Raw genomic sequence first — 19,337 nt, 5'->3', positions numbered from 1 at the left:
GAAAGCCTCGTCAGGCCCACCCTGTACAGAGGCCTCCCGGGGAAGGGATAGTTCCAGACCCCAGAGCCTCATCCAGGTGTCACCCACAGGCTGCTATCAGACAAGCGAGCGTAACCTTTGGGGTTCCCTGGCCGTGGGGGGCTTCTAACAAGGAGCAGCACCGGGTGGCTGGGCTGGGGGCAGGGAGCCCCTCTCACATCCGGCCTGCTCCTCACCACCCAGGATGGGATGGTGGCTCCGGGCAGGAAGCTGGTAAATTTCCACTGACAAATCTTTCCTTCTCCAGCTGCCTGCTAATCTGCCCCCTCTCCCTGACCTCGGGGGCACCTGCCCCATGGGGTAAGGGAGCCGAGCCTCCGGGGGCTTCGAACCCACTCCTGGCACAACCTATGTCAGCCCCGCCGGGGCCTGCTGGGGGTTTGAAGGTGAGTCCCAAACCCACCCCACTTAGTTTCCTAATGTTCAACAGCCAAGACCACTCTGGCCCTCCCTTGGAGACAGCCCATAAAGCCCTAGGAATCGGTACCGAGCCAACATCTCCAAGGGACATGTCTGAATAGGCCCAACTCAGTGGGAGATGGAAACACCCCTGGAATGGCATTCGGATTGAATTAAGTCCAAATGCCTCGGAGCCTGGCTTCTGAGGACTTTGACCACCTACCTTTGCTGTCTTATCTCCCTCGGCCTCCCCTCCCCGTGAGCCTTAGCTCGGGACAGACTGAACACAATTCCCTGGACACGTGCCCATGCTCTCCCCTCCATAGCTTTGTTTCTCCATTTCCTGTGCCTGAAATGCCCTCCTATCTCTCATCTTGGACCTAAATCCTCCTTGACCTTTAAAGTTCCCCCTTGACAGATTCCCAACGCTGATAAGTCTTTTTGGTTGATCTGGGAACTACATTTGTCCAGGGCCACACATCTAACACAAATGTGCCACGTTCCCAAAAAATTGAAAGGGATCATAGGAGTCACCTAAAGGAACTTCTCACTCACAAGTAGGAATGCTCTATAGTTGGGAGAGGAAGGGGATGGCATCCAGGCCCAATTTAACCATCTCCAATTAAAATTAAAGGGAGCTCAATCCTTTTCCCCCATTCCCAAAATTCTCTCTCATTTTCCATTATCTTTATAGATCTGTTTTTAACACACATTCCCCCCCCCCCAAAATGGACCTTGAATATGTGTATTGAAAAATACATGTATTTATAAATGGGCCCTGAATCTGTCTCTTAGCAACTTCCACCACAAGGTCCCAATTCTGCTGTGAGGTAAAGTTAAAAGATTCCATAAGCTTAAAAACTTCCTTTTCTAAGGGCTTACAGAGGACCCCGGAATTGGGGCTGGGGAAGAAAGGAGGGCTATGATTTCAAGTTTCTTCCCAAGTTTCCCCTTGCCCTCCACCTCTACTTAAGGCCTCCAAACCCTAAGGCAAAGGTAATGCAACAGTGCAGGAAGTTATCAGGTTGTAAGGGGCCTAAGGGCTCTGGTCATGCTGTGCTTCGGGCCTCCAGGACTCTGGGTGCCCAGGCAGATAACAAGGGCAGAGGTTAAGGTTTATGGGGGCAGTACATGAGGACATCAAAGTCCTGTTTCATGCCTCCAGCCCCAGATGGTGGGACACAGATGTACCTGGTCTGTGCTGGCTAATTACTAGTTACAAGTAACGGCATTTTTCTAAACTTGTTTGTGAAAAGGTGAAAAGGAAACAGTCCCTGCAGAGCTTTCCCTTCAAGGGTCCTCGTGAGGAAACTTTTGAAATGAGTTTAGTGCTGGGAAATGGTAGCTGTATCTGAAGATTCCATCTCAGCTCCCCAGTGACCCTTCTCCACCCCCCAGCCCTGCAAATTTAGTTTTTCATCTCTAGCTGCTCTTGTGCCCTCCTAGCCCAAAACATCATTCCTGTGGCTTTTCTTAGAACTCCCTTTTAGATGGTTTCTTTGTGACCTTGGGGCCTTGGCAGGAAGCAGCGCCATGCTGGGCCCTGAGCAACAAGGAATTACTGAGCTGAGGGGATCTAGGAGGCAGATGACTGGCAGGAATAACAGGAAAGGTAGAAGCTACTAGTGCCCAAAGAAGGAAGCTTTGTCCTACCCTAAGAAAGAGGAGACTTGGCAGGCCCTGCTTTGGGAAGGCCGGCAGGCCAAGGGGTTGGCTGACCAGGGTCCGAGCCTTGATTCCCTCAAACATCTTGCTCTATGACCTGGGGTAAGCAACTTGTTTTTTGGGCCTCCATTCCATTGGATCCAGTGGCTCCTAAGGTTTCACTGGCGCTGCCTTCTCGATCTGACCCGCAGCATGGAGCCCCCTCTGTTCAAAGAACTTCCACAGTCAGTTTGGGCCCAGAGCCCTCCTCAGGCTGAGAAGGAAAGGAAGGAATTTATGTCCTCTGAAGAGGCAAAAGACCAACTGCTTCTGGCTCCGGAAGGGGGAGCTTAGGGAAGAGCTGGCATATTTCCCTACAGAGTTAAAATTAAGAAACAAAACCACAACCTTTTCTTTTCCAATACAGTGAATTTTATTGTATGTTGCAAAATCAGCATTCACCTTTTCAGTGTACAAAAAGGACACTAGCTCTTTAAGAAAACATTAGGAAAGCTGAAGACTAGGCAGCCTTTCAATTGTAACATTTTGGCAAACTTGAAAGCTTTTGTAAACTCCAACTCCATGGCTCAAAATCGGTTTTTCTCCACAGTACAATATTACAAAGTAGAAACACAGTATCAATAAGTTAGATCATACGGAATCACCTAGAACTGGTTTATATTAACCCAAATAGCACAGATTTACTTAGCTTCATAATCCCTTAAAAAAGAAGAAAAAAAAAAAAAACAACCAACAACATAAAAAGGCAGGTCTGACTACAATGTCTCGTGACAATGTGAAAGATAAATGAAGCAAGAGTCATTGAAGGCTAATTGGGTCTCACAGTTTTGAATTCATTAAATATTTCTCTGTTTTATATTCCAATTCTTTAAGTTCCAGAATATACATGTAAATGTATACAACAAATCTCTGTATACAACTCTGTCTGCAAAAATATCCTCATAGCAGATGTGTAAAGACTAAGGTCTCTTCATATACATTACCCACCCCCAACAGCAAAATCAAAATGCCAAAGCCCGTGAAGGCAGCGGCAGGATCCCAACGCTGGTCAGTGTGCTTCCATGGAAGAATCTAGGGCCGCAGGCAGGCTCTGAAGTCACTCAGGCAGGCTCAGGAAAGGAGGGAAGAAGGGGAGAGGAACACTCAGGGCCATCTGTTTCCAGCCCAAATGACACCAGCTCTTTGGAAGCAGTGGTTGAAAATGATCCCCCTTACCTCCTGTCTCCTCCCCATCAAGGTTAATAGCAGCAGTCTGGGAACCCCCCATCTTTACAACTTGTTTTGGCAGTAACCTCCCAAAAGCCTATGGCTGGACACACCCTGACCTTGGTTGGGCACCTGAACACAAATCCTTCCTCAAGCCTGGGATGTGCTCTTTGGACATTCCACCCCACATCCTGACACAGGTGTAATCTCTAAGCACAGTGCCCAGTGGGCGAGCCACTTCCCCCAACCCCTGAAGGTGCAGTTCTAGGGGATGACTGGGGCTACCAGACAGACCTCACCGAAGCAAAGTATGAAGTTACTGCAGCACTCTGGTTCAACCTGACTTGGGTCAGTCTGCCCACCATGGGGAAATGGGAGGAGGGGTCTCATAAGATTTTCAAACAAGGCTCATCATCACCCCGACTTTCCAGGAAGCTCCCTCACACTTCAGTGAATTCTTTTCATTTGTGCTAAGAAAGCAGTCTCGAGTCCTCAAAGCTGAGCCATCTGCCATGGAGCAAACCTTGATGCAAAGCCCATGGTGGGGGGTGGCAGGGAGACCTCCTCTTCCACCTTCATGGCCACGTCTGCCAGTGTTTCTGGCACACAGTTTTCCATCTCATTTGGCTCGGATATGGGTGCTTAGATGCGGGAGTCTCATCTAGGGACAAGTGTCAGCCCACTGATGCTGAATACTCTAGCATCTCCCTTTCAGTCACATCAAATCTGCACAGGAAAGGCTGCCCCTATAGAGCTGAGCTTCTTGTGAAAAGGTTCACTGTCTTTCAGCGGTCAGGCAGCCAGAGGCCGGACAACAGAGGTATGTTATCAGCTCTGACTGCACACAATCCGACAGACTAGCTCCTGCTGGGGCAGATTTCCTATCTGAGGAAGCTAAGGAATCCAGATCAAACTCTTGATGAATCCCAACAGCAGGGTCACTAAAACAGCCAAGCAGCCATCCTATGGAGGAGCAGCCCCGCTCCAGACTAGCCAGAAAGCAGGCAGGCCTGAGGACACGGGGAGGAGGAGGGAGCTGCTTCTCAGGCGACTATGGGCACAATTCCAGGTCCCAGAGAGACAGTAGTTGGGGAAACTAAGCTGAACATGAAGGGAAAAGGAGGGGCTATTTCCAAGCAAGAGACTCCCCTAGAGAAGGAACGTTCTAGTGCAAAGAAACCATCACCAAGCAGATGAAAGACTGGGAGGAGGAACACTTTGGGGTACTCAAAGAACAAGAGGGAGAAGAGATTAAGGAGGTAAAGCCCAGAGACTCCCATGGGGGCCCTGCCCCCAGGGCTGAGCTCACAGCGGTTCCCTGAAGACCTGTAAGGCAGGGCTCAGGGTCTGGAACAAGGATCTAGGGAGATGGACAACTCAAGCGATTTCAACCAGATCTCACTCCATCCCAAGAGCTGAGGGCCTGCCACTTCTTTGGAAGGGGTAAAAACCAAAGCCCCCAACTCTCAATATACCTCCAGCTGCTTGCATTTCTTCTTTTGTACAGGGCATCATCAAAATAATAATTATTATAATAATAATAATGCCTCTATCAATTTAGTAATACTGCAATTAGAACAAAGGGAAGGGATCCAGACCATTGGCCCAAAAGGGAAGAGAGGCACGGATTTAGAAAAGTTGCAGTTTCTCTCATACAAAAATAGACCATCGTCTCATTAGCAAGGAATAAAATTGGCCATCTTCATATAAAACTAGAAAAGTTGGACAGACATCTCAGAGTCCTCTGGGACAATGGAGACAGCGTGCGATGCAGGCTGAAGATAGGTGCCGGTCACCAGAGGAGAGGCTTTTCAGGGACCGCTCTCCCGGGGCCCAGGGCCGGTAGGAGCATTTTCCAATAGTAAACATGAAGCTGAGCTCTGGGCCTGGGCCTGCCAAGAAGCCACCCAAGTGAGCTGGTTGGAGAGACGCCTGCTCCAGCCGTGAGAGCTCAGGAGCTGATCCTGTGCAAGGCGCTCAGACAGCTTGCATATAAATAAGATGCTTCTTAGGCTGGTGACTGGGCCCAGAGAATGAGCCCCCATGACTTGGGGGGGGGAAAGCAGGAGAAGAACCAAAGGACCATAAGCAGCCCAACCAGGGGCTGACAAATCTGTTGCTCACTCAAACCTATGGAAACCAAGGATTTCCCCTGCACGTTTTCCCCTGGAAGTTAATGAGTGAGTTTTCCTTTTATTTATCTACTTTTTGTTAAATAGATGCATTTTCTTTTGCTTTAGACTTTCCCCTGTTCCCCACACACACCAAGAGGGTGAAGCTTGAAATGCCTCTGGCCCTGCGGGAGCCAGTTCAGCGTGGTCGCAGCCGCTGAGCCGCAGCCAGCCAGAAGTCCGCCCCAGGCCCCGGTGTTCCCAGCGCACAGGTCACTGCCAAGGCTGGAGCTGCCGCTGGTCATACTCTGCTATCAGTTTTTTGATGTGAGCCAGTTTGTTGTGTAGATATTCACAACGGTACTTTTCTTGGCTGTAGTTAGTATTTGTCTGAAAGAGATTAGGGAGAGAATACTAAGATCATCTCAAGGATGGGGAACCCAAGGGAACTCCAGGGCCACAGAGCAGTCTGAGTCTAAGAGAAGAGAGGACAACAGGTTCCCAGACAGGCTCTGGGGGGCCTGGACAAGCTTTTTACCCCTACTGGGTAGCAGGTTCTCTTTGTAAAATGAGGGAATGGGCCTAATTGCCCCCTGGAAGGCCTCTACTGGCTCTGGGATTTTTCCATTATTAACTCCCTAAAACTCATTTTACCTTTAAAACAGAGATGATAATAATTTATAGAGAGAGCTTTAAAGGTTTGTGAAGTATTTTACATGTGTTATCTCATTTTACCCTGTGGGATAAGAGCTATTATTATACCCTTTACAAATGAGGAAACTGAAGCTCAGGAAGCCTTGAATAAGCTATCTGGGGTCAAAAATTCACTAAGTTTCTAGGTAAGAATTGAAGTGAGGTTTGGTTTTCTTGATACCAAGTCCAACATGATCATCCACTGCACTAACTAGATAATATGAACCTGATCAGGTTGTCATGAAGAAAGTGTTTTACACATAGTAGCTACCCAATGTTGATGAACTTTAATTAAAGGTTTTCATGTGACTTTATAACATCTAATCAATATCATATTCCTTGCCTTCTCAAGGAGAGAATTCCTCACTGAACTTTAAAAAAATGTTAAAAATAAATAATGCATTTATTTAAATGAATTAATAAATTTTCTGAAAGGCCACAGGAAGCCCCAAGGTCCTATGGAAATAGAGATGAATGCTTTTCCGTCCTAGCTCCACCTGTGTGAGCTGTGATCTTAAGGCCCTCTACCCCGGGTAGACTTAAGACTCTCAGAGCTGGCAGGGGGCTCAGAGGAGGTCCTAACTCAAGTCCCCTGACATATGACAAGGGTGTATGACCCAGTTGTTGCCTGGAGACTTCTGGTGAAGGAGACTCCCCATCTCTGAGGCAGGCTTCCAGAGGCACAAATACATTAGGAGAAGCTTTTGTCAGGCCAGGCAGAAGAGGACCATAATGGCCAAGGCCACAGTCATTTTATCAGTGGCTCAACCCCACACCTTGAACTGGGCATTCCCCACCTGGCAGTGTCTTCCAGTAGACTCTATTCCTACCAATAGACTTTCACTCCCATCATCAAAGCCTGTCTTTCTTGCCTCCTTAAAAGGCACTAATGAAGGAAAGGCTGAGACAGTAAGACCACCTTACTTAACTTTTCATTCAGTTTCTGCTGTTCTCTCATAAGTCTGGGTCTTTAAATAAAAGACTCTCAGGCAGCAAAGGGAGCTCTATTTACCAAAGAAATCTTAGTTTTCCATAGAAAACATGGGGAATGGAGGGTGAGATTGGGGGGGAAAGAATCTCAAGATAATTTTATTTGGGAATGGAAAATTTCATCTCTGATATTCTGGAGAAAGTTTTTTGTTTTGTTTTTACAAGTCTAAGAGTTAAAGCAAATTTTTAAAAATTGAGGGAATGTCAGTTTTGGGAAGATCTGCTGATTTCAAATTTATTCTACCAAAGAGTAATAAAACAGAGTGAATGATGCTTTGAGCACCCACACATTCAATAATCTCTTACATATCTGTGTCTAAAAGGATTTGGGGGAAGAAAGAGATAAGGAGTAGGTATCAAAATACGATAGGATATGGGTAGGGGAAAGAGAAAGACAGAGAGAAAGAGAGAATGAATGAGAGTGTGTGTGTATGTATGTGTGTGTGAGTGTGAGTGTGTGAGATGGGGAAATCAATAAAATGGCAGTTTACCTTTCTATGATGCTTTACAGAAGCCCATTAGAGAGAGTGTCATGCAGTGGAAAGATTGGATGTCAGATCACCTAGATTAGATTCTCAGCTGTGCCATTTAATAGCTTGTGAGCCCTTGAGTAAAACACTTCCCTTCTCTGAGTCTCTGTTTTTCCATCTGTAAAATGGAAATAATTATATTTGTACTATCTAACAGGTGTAATATCATTGATGTATTTATAAACCTTAATATGTCATATACATGTGAATGATTATTATTATGGAAAAGTCATATTGATGTAGGCAGTTTAGAGCAAGATTCTTTAACCATTTTTGTGTCACAAACTCTTCTCCAACTTATAAAGGAAACCTATTTTATTGAACCAGCTGTTAAATTACTTAAAAAAACAGTTCTTGGACATAATCCAGGTTAAGAGCCTCCTGCAATTTGATAGGGGTCTGGAGATAAGTCTGTGTGGGGAGGACTGCAGAATGTGTGTGGTAGGGGAGGTAAAAGAGTAGACAGCACAGGGCAGTGGGAAAGAATGGAATGTTTGGTCTCACACTATGCTCATAGCACCTTCTGACGCAGATGATGTTCACAACCTCTTGCTTCTAAGAGTGTGTCAGTAAGCAAAAGATTGTAGGCTGTAAATCACAGCTTACCTCGTTACCAAAGTGCTTTCATACACTGTCATTTAAAGGCCCAACAATCTAACAGGATGATTTATCTCCATTTTACAGATGGGGAAATTGAAGTCCAGAAAAAAGGTGATCAAATAGCTTAGAAATGGCAACTATTGGAATCAAACCCCTACCACAAGACCTCCATAAAGCTCCCTGATTTATTCCTCTCCAAAACGTATGTAGCACTTTGACTCTCTCTCCTGTGCTTATTATGTTCTGGTCTGCATTGAGATTATTCACTTATGTAACTATCTTATCTCCTCCCAATACCACCAGCACAATGAGAATGTCAAGAGTAAGGGCAGGACTTGCTGTGTCTGCTGTGTCTCAGACTAAGGCAGCACACACATGTTTGGAGGGCACAGACAACCGGGCTGCAGGTCAGAAGACCTGCCGTGTGTCCAGGGTCTGTACTTATTGTGTGACCCCAAGGCCTGGCACGTCCTTTAATTTTTTTGCATGTCAGTTTCCTCATCTGTAAAATGAAGGGTAATAATCAGATGACCTACACAAGAACCTTCTGTAAACTGTCCAACTGCCAGGCAGATTGTCATCTTTGGGCAAGACTTCTCTAGACACACACATGCCCAGGAAGGAGCATGTCTTGAATACAAAGAGTTTTTACCCACCTTTTTGATTTTCCAATATTCTTGTAAAATCTGACCACGGGTAGTCTGCAGAGAATAAAAAACAAAAACAAAAGAAGTGATGCAGCGTGATGCTGCCCCTAAATTCTCTACAGAATTCTTCTGACAGAAAAGCAAGTCCATAGTCTAATCTATTATTTTCACTTTAAAGTGCACAAATGACCAAGTGAAAGACCCATCATATAAACTCAAACTATGGAGCCCAGGCAATGGAATTTAAAGAAATTAAAGTAAAAGGGAGCTGGAGAAAGGGGAAAGGCAAAGCCATGGGGAGGCTTGCACTGCTACTCACAATTCCATCAACAGATAGTCATCTGGTCAGAAGTTCAGCTTATTGTTTGGGAGAGAAAAAATGAGTTCTACGACATTCTTTCTCCATGCCCTGCATTTCTCCTCCTCACATCTTTACTTACATCATCATCTCCAATACCCAAAATGGTCAACTCTTTTCTATCGCTACTCACTAAATTTCCACCAAACCCCAATTCAGATGTCAAATCCACCCCATGAGCTTTTTGTCTCCTTCAATTAGTAGGACTCTTTTCCTCTTCTGATAGTCTTTCAACTTCCAACTAACTTCTAGTGGAGCTTCACTATCACTGTACCATAAGCTCCTTGAGGGCAGGAGCTGTCTTATTCATTTTTTGTCTCCACTCAGTGCCAATAATGGAGTCTTACACATAACTAGTATTTACTGAACATGTAAAGTCACTAGGGCTCCTGAAAAAAAAGCATTTAGCATAGTTGGCATTTCCATAGATTGTTTGATTTAAACAAGGTTTGATATAAAGGAGCCAGGTGCAGTCACACTTGGCATGTATTAAAGCTTCCAATCAAGGTAGTTAAAGCTGTTTAAGAAGTCTAAACAAAAACATTACTGGACGGTTTCCTAATGTTCTCCACTTAGGAACATAAGTAGTTTAACCAACTGAACTGAGAGCTTCTGGGCCCTTGTGCTAAAATTTCCTAGCATTAATTACTAATAAGCCAATCCTCTAAATGTTTAAATGAGCTAAATTAAATGGACAGAACAGTAGCAATAGATGGTGAACAGATCTGGAGTTGGGACAGTTAGTGATACCTCATATTCTTCTGAACCCTGGGAAAGTTGTTTGAGCTCTGCATCCAGTTGTGTAAACCTTCGAGTTATTCTCTCTATCCGTGCATGCAAATCTCGGTATTCATTGTATTCAGCATTAAAATCATTCTTATAACTTTGACGTTGTTCCGAGGAGGAAATGGCAGCATATTTTCTAAGAAAGGCAGAGACAGAAGGAGTTTAGTAAAGGCTGCCTGAGCTAGAGTTAGGCAGAACCTCAAGGACAAGAGCAACACCTGCTTCAGCAAAACTAGTATCGGCTAGTAAGACACCCTCTAGATCTCCGAAATGCTCAGATATTATTTCAATAAGACTATCCATTCCTCTTTCTGTGAGTTAGGGAGGATGTAGCAGTATTATGTTCAGAGGGGAAGAAACAAGTTAAAAAAGGGAATGTGATTTGCCAATATCACATGGCAAGAAGATAGCAGAACTGGGACTTGATCCAAGGCTTCTTATTTCAAATCCAGATTTCTTTCTACTACATGAAGATTCTGTGGCTCTAACATACATACACACGTACATATGTACACACACATTCTCTCTCTCACCCTGAAAGCTTTAAGCTGCAGCTCCAAATATCCAATCAATTTCAAATAGTCAATTTCCTACTTTAAATAGGAGACAAATATGGAACAGGTTGAACTGCCTGAAATTCACACACATACGCATTTTATGACATTTCCTTCTTCAAAAACTTGCCAATTCTATTGGGAATAGATATAATTTTATATTTTTCTCTCTTCTGCTATGCATGACTACAACATATGCATCTGAACAGGCAGAAATAGGAGAAAACGTGACATCTTAAGTTTCTAATGCCATTATTCATAAGGAAATTTTTTCAAACATCAAATTTGTTGTTGAGGTGAATACAGAAAGTACTCTGTGACAAGAAGCCCACACAAGTGTGAATTAGTTTACACACCCAAATGGACAATTTGCAGGCCTTAGACTCTAATTGGTCTCACATTCTCAGATCTGAAAATAACAATGTAAATTACTTACAATAGATAATCCGGCATTTCTGAAGTTGATGTTGGAACACTAGAATTATTGCATGTTCCATTTAAACCTACAAAGAATAAAGAACACTTCATGAAAAAAAGCCTGCAAGGCATCATCAGAGCTATACCTTCAGAAATGTATTGCCAAGGACCATTAACAATACAGAATGATATGAAGGAGCATTTTTATATTTTGTGATTTGTAAAATGCACAGGAACAGGACCTAGGATTAGGGCACTTCAAACTGAGAGATATATGGCTGAAAGTCAAAACATCAGAACTATAAGGGTACTTAGAACAAAGTTGGGAGAGCAGAAATGGTCAGCACTAAGGGCCTTATAGATGATCTAATTCAACCTCTTTAATTTTGGAGTGGAGAAAACAGATCAAAAGTCAAGTCAAGTCAATGACCACTTTTTAAGCTCCTTCTAAGAAGTCTGGTACTATTAAATTCTGGGGATGTAAAATGCAAGCAACTAAATAAAAATAAGGGTAAACCAGAGATAATCTTAGAAAGTAGTCAATGAAATTAAAGAGGACCAGGAAAAGCTTCTTACAGAAGCAAAGTAAAGTGACTTGCAATCAATGCAGCAGTAAACACTCTCCTAATTTTTCACTGGTTGAGAATATTGTTAAATGTCCATAGCAGTGATTACGGGGGTAAAAAGTTCATTCCTGGTGAATTGCAAAACAAATTAATAAACTCCAGATGGGCAAAGGGGATAATTACGATTGCCTCAGAAGAAGAGTTATAGTCACAATTCAAACAAAGATTGTAAAGGAATTTTCATCCCATTTCTGGATGTTATTTTTTTCAATGTTCAGGTAAATGGCCATTCATTACCCACAGAAAACATGAACTACAAATCCAGAACTGAAATATAAAGTCTTTGCTGGAGCTCACAGCTGCTTTTAAAAAATATCAGTAAGTGAATTCTAACTATCTCTTTCTTAGAGGATGTCACCTTGTTATTGCTTCCACCCCACAGAAGATAGATGATTCTATTCTGTCGTTTGGAGAACTAGTTAGGGGCAAGGTGAGCCCACAATGGACGGAAGGCATGTTAGAAGTAAAAGTAATATGAGAAAAGTCTATTTGATTTTAACATAAGTACTAAGGTGTGAGGACATGACAGGTACTCAAAAAACACTTCTATCAGTGCTGAAAGGGATCTTGCAGGTCATGATAATTTATATTTATATAGTACTTATCATTTGGTCCCAACAACAACTTGCCCAGGGACACAAAGCTTTTGTGTCACTCAAGGACTCAGCTCTTCCTTCCTCTAGGTCTTGCTCTCTTTACACTATATTGCATTCTCTTCCCCACCACCTGAAATAGGTATTTGTTCTGTAACACTTCCTACAAATAGAGAGCCAGCCTTTTCTCAAACACTTCCAATGAGAGGAAACTTACTATGCCTATGAAGCAGGCAACCAGCTCCATTTTTAGAAATTTTTGATTACTAGGAAACTTTTTTCCATATTCAATTGAAATCTATTTCTCTGTGATTTCCTCCCCTTAATTCTGGCATTATCTTCTTAGACCACACAAACAACTTTATTTTAAACTCCCTGTGCCAACTCCTCCAGGAGTTGATAAGAACAACCAATCCTTGAGTGGCAACTCATACCATGAGAGTGGGTCTCTTCTACAGCTTATCCCTTCTGGACTAACTCTGGTTTGTCAAAGTACTTTCTAAAATATGGTCCTAGAAATGACTGCTACATTCCAACTATAGTTTAAGCAGAGTAGAAGGCAACAGGATAATCTCATAACTTGCTACAGATATGGCTCTATTAATGCAACCTAAGAATGTCTGAAGGATTTTAGGACGTCATGTCCAAGTTACCTTGCATTTCACCAATCAACCAATATACATTTATTAAGTTCCTCTTGTGTGCTGGGCATACAAAGAGTAGCAAAAGACAATCCTTGCTCTCAAAGAGACATACACTAACAAAGGACAAAGATGTATAAACATGCACTATTCAGACTAAATAGGAAATAATTAGAAGAAGAAAGGCACTAGAATTAAGAGAGATTGGGGAATGGATAGAAGTATATTGTTTGTGGAACAGCAAAACTATTGAATCGAAAAGTACATGGGAGTGAATAAGGAATAAAAAGACAGGAAAGGTATAAGGAGAGTTGGTCAAACAAAGGATTTGATGTTTGATCCTGGAGGCAATAAGGAACCAATGGAGTTTATTGAAATGGGGGTAGCAGAAGAGGAAAGTGTCATGATCAGACCTGCCTTTCAGGAAATTCACTTTGGGCTGAATGGACAGGAATGGAGAGACTTAAGGCAGGGCAGACCTCCCGGCAGCTACTGTAATAATCTGGGCTTGAGATGAGGAAGCTTCAGAGGGGTGGCAGTGTAAGAGAAGAGAAGGGGGACTATTGGAAAGATGGCATAACAGTGAAATTGACAGGCTTTGGCAATAGATTGGAAATGGGGGAAGGAGAGAGATCCCAACAGCTGAAACAGTTGGAAAGGTGGGAGTGAACAGCAGAGTAACGTTAAGGTAAGAAATCATCAGCATAAAAATGACAAATAAATCTATGAGAAATGATAAGATCAGCCAAATTAAGTAGTACAGAGGGAGAAGAGCAGAAAGCCCAGGCCCAAGGCCTGATGGGCCCCACTGGTGAGAGGACACGATCTGGAATAGGAGATAAAGGTGCGATGCCAACCCCGCCACCACACTCAGCCATGGGCCTCACGATGGTCTCACCTGTTCCTCACAACCAACCACCCTGAATGAGAGGTGCTGCTAATCTTCTCATTTACAGATAAGGGAACTGAGGCACACAGAGGTTAAGCTATTGAGTGTCTGAGGTTTTCCTGACTGGCAGCTAGGGATCAAGTGGAAAAAGCCTTGAACTTGGAGTCAGGAAGACTCCTTCTGAGTTCAAATCTGGCCTTAGACACTCACTGGCCATGGGTCCCTGGACAAGTCACCTGCCCTGTTTGTCTCAGTTTCCTCAAATGTAAAATGAGCTGGAGGAGATGGCAAACTGCAGCCAGAAACAATTAAGCAATTCAACCCTTTCCAGACCCCATAGCTCTCTTGGCTGTTTCTAGCAGAGATCGAGAAGGAACAGTTGGAGAACTGGGAGAACCTGGAGAGAAGGGAGTGTGGAAGAGGGAGGAAGGGAGTGTGGAACAGGGAGGGAGGGAGGGAGAGAGGGAGAAAGAGACGGAAGGAGGGAGCCACAGCGTCCAAGGCTGAACAGGACACAAGGACGATGAGGGGCCAGAAAAGGCCCCTTGCTCTGGCAACCAGGAGATCCTGGGTCACTCTGAAGGGAGTGGCCAGACTGTAAGGGGTGAAGACAGGACTTGGAGGTATCCACAAAAGGGAGAAGGGGGTTAAGAGCGGAGCTCTTGCTTAAGCACAGGGAATGGAAGAATCAAGGAAGGGTTTTCTGCAGAGGGGGCTGGAGTGGGCATGTTTGTTGGCTGTGTGAAATGAGCCAGGATTTTCAGGGAAAGCGTGAAAATAATGAGTGGGAATGACAGAGGGGAATAATCGGCTGGAGACAGGAAGGAAGGAGAGCCCCTTGAGCACAGAGGAGGCAAGGAATCATGGCCTTGTGAGACGGGAGTGGTGGAGAAGGCAGCAGAAGGCTCTGGGGTGAGTGAGGTGACATGAGGAGAAGGAGGCACTCGTGGCTGAATGGACTCAAATATGAGATGAGGGAAGGGGGTCATGGAAGGTTGGGGGAGGGATGACAAAGTCTGAAAGAGGAACTCTAGGGAATGGGAGAGGGAGCTGACCCAGTACAGAGACCACTGAGGTTGTGGAACATCAGAATAGTGACGCCATTTCCTCCATCTACCTCCAGCAGCACATGTGGAGGGGATGGTAGGAGTGGTACAAGGCTGAAATTCAGCTGGCACAATGGATGATATAAGGGGGAGAGTTCAATTAAGACCTGACGGGTCAAGGTACTGAAAGTCACAGTGCGGCTGAAAAGCAGGACTTAGTGAGGGAAAAGGATTCCAGAATTCTTTAACACAGAGGTGATACATTTTTGAGTGACGGCAATAACAAAGGTACAATCATCCTTGTATTAGGATGAGGTGAAGGAGTGATTCCATGGGAAGCAAGTGTATGGAAGAAGTGAGTGGTTCGAGTGTTTGATGGATAGTCATAATGTATGGTGAATTCAGTCCCTTAGTACAAGGGCAGGACTTGGAAAGGAGAAGAAAATTGTGAGCCAGGTATCGAACTCAGTAAAGGAAGGCAAGTGACAGAGATTGATAGACAACAGCTACTAGGATTTTAATTGGGTAGCAGATAGGAACAATATGGACTTCCATGGAGGAGAGTGATGAATGAGGAAAGTAGAAGGAAAATCTAGCAGGAGCAAGAAGGAGTGAGGAGTATTCCAACTCCCTCACCTTGACCATTGAACAAAGAGGAAATGAGGGAAAGTGCTGCCAGCCCTGGAAAGTGAACAGAGAGGCTGCTTGTTTGGGGTGGAGGATCAAGGACAAGCATGAAGGCAGGTGTCAGTAAAAGCTAGAAGATAAAGGACAGGGAGAAGTAAAGATTTAGGATGAATGAAAGTTAGTTATCTAAGGAACAGGTATTCCATAAAACACAGTGAAAGGGATAGATAGCATTTGGCTCAAACTTTGGGGTGAGAAAATTGAAGAGGATATAGATTTTAAAAATCAGTAGAATAGGGAATAAGCTTTATATGATAGCTTATAAACTTTTAGAATCAATGGGGTTTTTTTTTCACATGAATGATGACATCATAAGCCTTATTATTTACTCGTGTAATTTATTTTTTGAACTCAAGTGCTATTTCAGCTAGTATTTTACTAGAAACATTACTGTTTCTAAAAACTAAATCAATGAGGATAGAATACTACATTTCTATGACAACTTATGGGCCCTGGGTTACTTGATTTCATGATTAACATAGCAAAGACAAGGAAACTCTTTTGGAGGTAATCTGTGAAGTTCATGACTGAAGGCATCAATATATCCAAAAAAAAAAAAAAAAAAAAAAATCGAATGCTTCTTTCTCTTCCTGAGGCTCTAAAACTTTCCATCCAGTCACATATTCATATACCAATTCTTAACAGATTACAAATTCTCCTCAGCCAGTATAATAATGTTGATAATAGCTGACATTTACATGTACTGTTATATACATATAACATCCATCTGGGGGCAGTGGCTGTATATGTACACCCTGGGAGGCAACAATAAGGAAGTAGCTACTAGGACTCACCAAGAACTCCAATTTGCTCTATGATATAGTGAAACATGCTTCCTTTATACAACCTAAGAGAGGTGAAGTGCTAAATCAAAAAACATTTCATAGGAACACAGGATCTCAATGAGAATCATTTTACAGGGGGAAACTGATCCAAAGTAAGAAAAAAGCTTGCCCAGGATCAAACATATTACATAAGGAACAGAGACAAAGAATCATCCCCAGATCTTTTGATTTCAAATCCAGTGCTCTATGAAACACTATTGCTCTACTGCTTTTTCATATAAAAGGTAATAGTATTTTATTTAGACAGGAATGACAGCAAACTAGTACCAATTTTAGGACCATAGGACTGGGACCATAAAGATCAGCTAGTTCAATTGTCTCATTTTACAGATGAAGCAAAGGCTAATGAGTTAATTTCTGAGTTGGAAACAGAACCAAAGCTTCCCAACTCTCCCAGGGCTCCTCCTACTTTTATTAAGATTTTCCAGGAAAGTCCTACCTCAAAAACCCTTCTCCCTGTGTTTTTCAAATGGAGGTTATTTGGGCAAATAAGCTCTTCTTCTGAGATGCCAGTATTTTCTGGAAAGGGTAAGTTTTCTTAAACATGTCTATGTCAAATGCAAGTACAACTTACTGTATCTTTGGGAAGGGAAACAGTCAATACATACGCCAAGCTCTAAGCTGAGATACCAACATAATAACAAGCAAATGATGATCTCCAAAAGCTTTCATGTGCACATATAAATAAATATAGAAACAAAGTATGGAGAGAGGAGAACAGCAGAAGAGGTAGGAGGAGAACGTAGAATGTGGCCCTGGAGCTGATCCTGAAGAGGGGAGGGAGTATTTTAAGAGGACCTAGGGGATTCTAGGTCAGGAGTAATGGGAGGGCTGGGGGTATTCTGTACAAAGCAGAGAGAGACCAGGGATGGAATGCTGGCATTTAGAGCAGCAAGCAGGCCAAGTGGCTGGACCCCAGCATGACGAGATCAGGAAACGTATACTATAATCTAAAGGAATAAATTGTTAAAAGGGGAAAGGAAGAGAAGCAGCAGATAAGTCAGCACAGCTCAGCCTCTGGCTCAGAGTGTCCCTGTCCCCAAGTGCTCCTCCTCTTTTCCTCCACTCTTTAAAAACAACAGCTTTTTTGGACTATTCAACCTTTGTACCCTTTAGAACCCATTCCTTTCACAAATTCAGAGAATCTCAGAGCTTGATGGGAATCAAATTCAGTACATAACTGAGCAAGCCTCTCTCGACAACATCCTTGACAATCAGTCCAGCAATGGCGCCTACACCACTTCCTAAAGGCTGTGCCAGTCTACTTTCATTCAGGTTTTTTTTCCTTAAGAAGATCTAAAATCTACTTGTCTCAACTTTCCTCCTAATTTAACCCTCTGAAGCAACAGGAGATTATTAAATTCTTTCCCATCAGGAACTTGAAGCCAGTGACTACGTAAAACTCCCACACACATACATACATATCTGTGGGTCGTCCATCTCCCCTCCCCTCTCCCTCTCTCCCTTCCTCCAATACATTCTCTTCAAGACAAACATCTCTTCTGTCCTGCCCTTCTATGGCCTGGTTTCTGATTTCACAATCATGGTTCACCCTCTTCTGGTGAACTGAGAAAGATGCTATACTAAAGGCCATTTCTGCCCAAGTTCTGGGTCTAAGATCCCATCCATTTTTTGAAGGAGCACATGACACTGCTGACTCACTGATATCCCCAAGCCATCCTGGAAGTTTCTACAGACAACTTTCTGAGCCCCAGAGCAGAGTTCTCAGGTCAAATTCTACAATCAAACTCTACAAAGGGGTGGGGGTGGGGGTGGGGGGCGGCTAACAAAGATAAAACTCTAGTGATTAATGCCATCCAACAACAGATAGGCTGCCATCTCTGGTGATTTTCAAGGGAGGCTGAATAAACCCTGGCTAGAGAGCAAAGGATTCATGTTTTAGGGTTGCACTAGATATTTTCAAGTTCCTATCCAAGCCCAAGATGCTGATTCATTCCAGATCTTCTCTTCTTCCCAAAAGTCCTATTGTCACTCTCCTCATCTCCTCCTGATGATAGAAGAAAACAGCCATTTTCATTTGTTTCAGGAAAACTTTAACAACTCTAGTTATAGGATTCAAAGGACAGAATTAGAAAGAACCTTGGAGAATTTAGAACACAATTCTTTCATTTCACAGAGAAGGAAGCTCATTCCCAGGAAAGTTTGTTTGCCCAAGGTCACAATATGGATATACCAGAAGCAGAAATGAAACCTTGGTCTTTCTTCCAAAAACACTCCCACTACCCTTTTCTATTATACTGAATGCGACAGCTTGCAGTTTTAAATCAAATCATTTGGATCACTGAGGAGCCCCATCACATGCATATCCTAATCCAGGCTCACAAGGGAAGTGTTGGCTATGGCCACTGTTAGCACCAAAACCTGGGGGTAGAGGGATGATAAGATGTTTCTGTACACGATATGACTGTTTTATAGTCACTAAGGCCTTTCCAGAAGGGAGGCCATCCTCACTAGTCCTTCTGCCTGCCACCCCAAGGCCAACAGCTTGCCCATTGGACACCTACCTGTGCCTTCCTGCAGAGCCCCACTCATTTTAGGATCGGAGTTCTTCATGAGTTCACAATCCTGCTTCTCTTCTCTATGTTTCTCCTCACTTCGCTTCTCCTTTTCTTTGTGCTTTTTGGATTTCTTCTTGGTTTTCATATGCCATGAGGCACAACTGTGTTTGCTGGTCTGGGGACAGTCTGTCAGCGGAGGGAGACTGAGGCTTTCAGAGGCCTCGGCATTCTCACAGTCTCTGCCATTGTGACATATGTCATTGCTGACATCAGTGAGGGGGTCATGAGGCCGGGGAAGCTCCAAGACTGGGAGGTGGGAGCTAGAGCTGACTGAATTGGCCACAGAAGCTGGGCCAGGAGCAGAAGGGACTTCCTTCCCATTAGAAGAGTTCAGTTTCCCATTGAAAGTGGGTTGAGTTCTTTGAGTACAATGAGATATCCTCGGCTTCTTATTTGCTAGTGGGTCAATGAAATCCAGTGGCTGAGATCGTTTCTG

The 19,337-nt window shown here is 43.7% G+C and overlaps 1 protein-coding gene and 1 long non-coding RNA gene across 2 annotated transcripts in view; one reads left to right on the top strand and one right to left on the bottom strand.

Annotated features, from left to right (window-relative positions):
- Nucleotides 1–2,491: 2,491 nt before the first annotated feature.
- ELL (elongation factor for RNA polymerase II) overlaps nt 2,492–19,337 on the bottom strand; it is a 131,192-nt gene continuing 114,346 nt past the window's right edge. The window contains exons 8-12 of the mRNA XM_051972314.1: nt 18,848–19,334; nt 11,015–11,081; nt 9,989–10,160; nt 8,890–8,934; nt 2,492–5,810 (exon numbers count right to left, since the gene is read on the bottom strand). Of these exons, the coding sequence (XP_051828274.1) occupies nt 5,694–5,810; nt 8,890–8,934; nt 9,989–10,160; nt 11,015–11,081; nt 18,848–19,334 (888 nt within the window). The 3' untranslated portion in view covers nt 2,492–5,693. The remainder of the gene's footprint in view (nt 5,811–8,889; nt 8,935–9,988; nt 10,161–11,014; nt 11,082–18,847; nt 19,335–19,337) is intronic.
- On the top strand, nt 5,652–18,830 carry LOC127545211 (uncharacterized). The gene is made up of 3 exons (XR_007949612.1): nt 5,652–5,747; nt 8,318–8,435; nt 11,840–18,830. It is a non-coding gene; the product is annotated as an uncharacterized LOC127545211 (long non-coding RNA).

This window comes from Antechinus flavipes, chromosome 1 (genome assembly GCF_016432865.1).
Source record: "Antechinus flavipes isolate AdamAnt ecotype Samford, QLD, Australia chromosome 1, AdamAnt_v2, whole genome shotgun sequence".
Lineage (NCBI taxonomy): Eukaryota > Metazoa > Chordata > Mammalia > Dasyuromorphia > Dasyuridae > Antechinus > Antechinus flavipes.
This window is presented reverse-complemented; position numbering and strand designations above follow the sequence as displayed.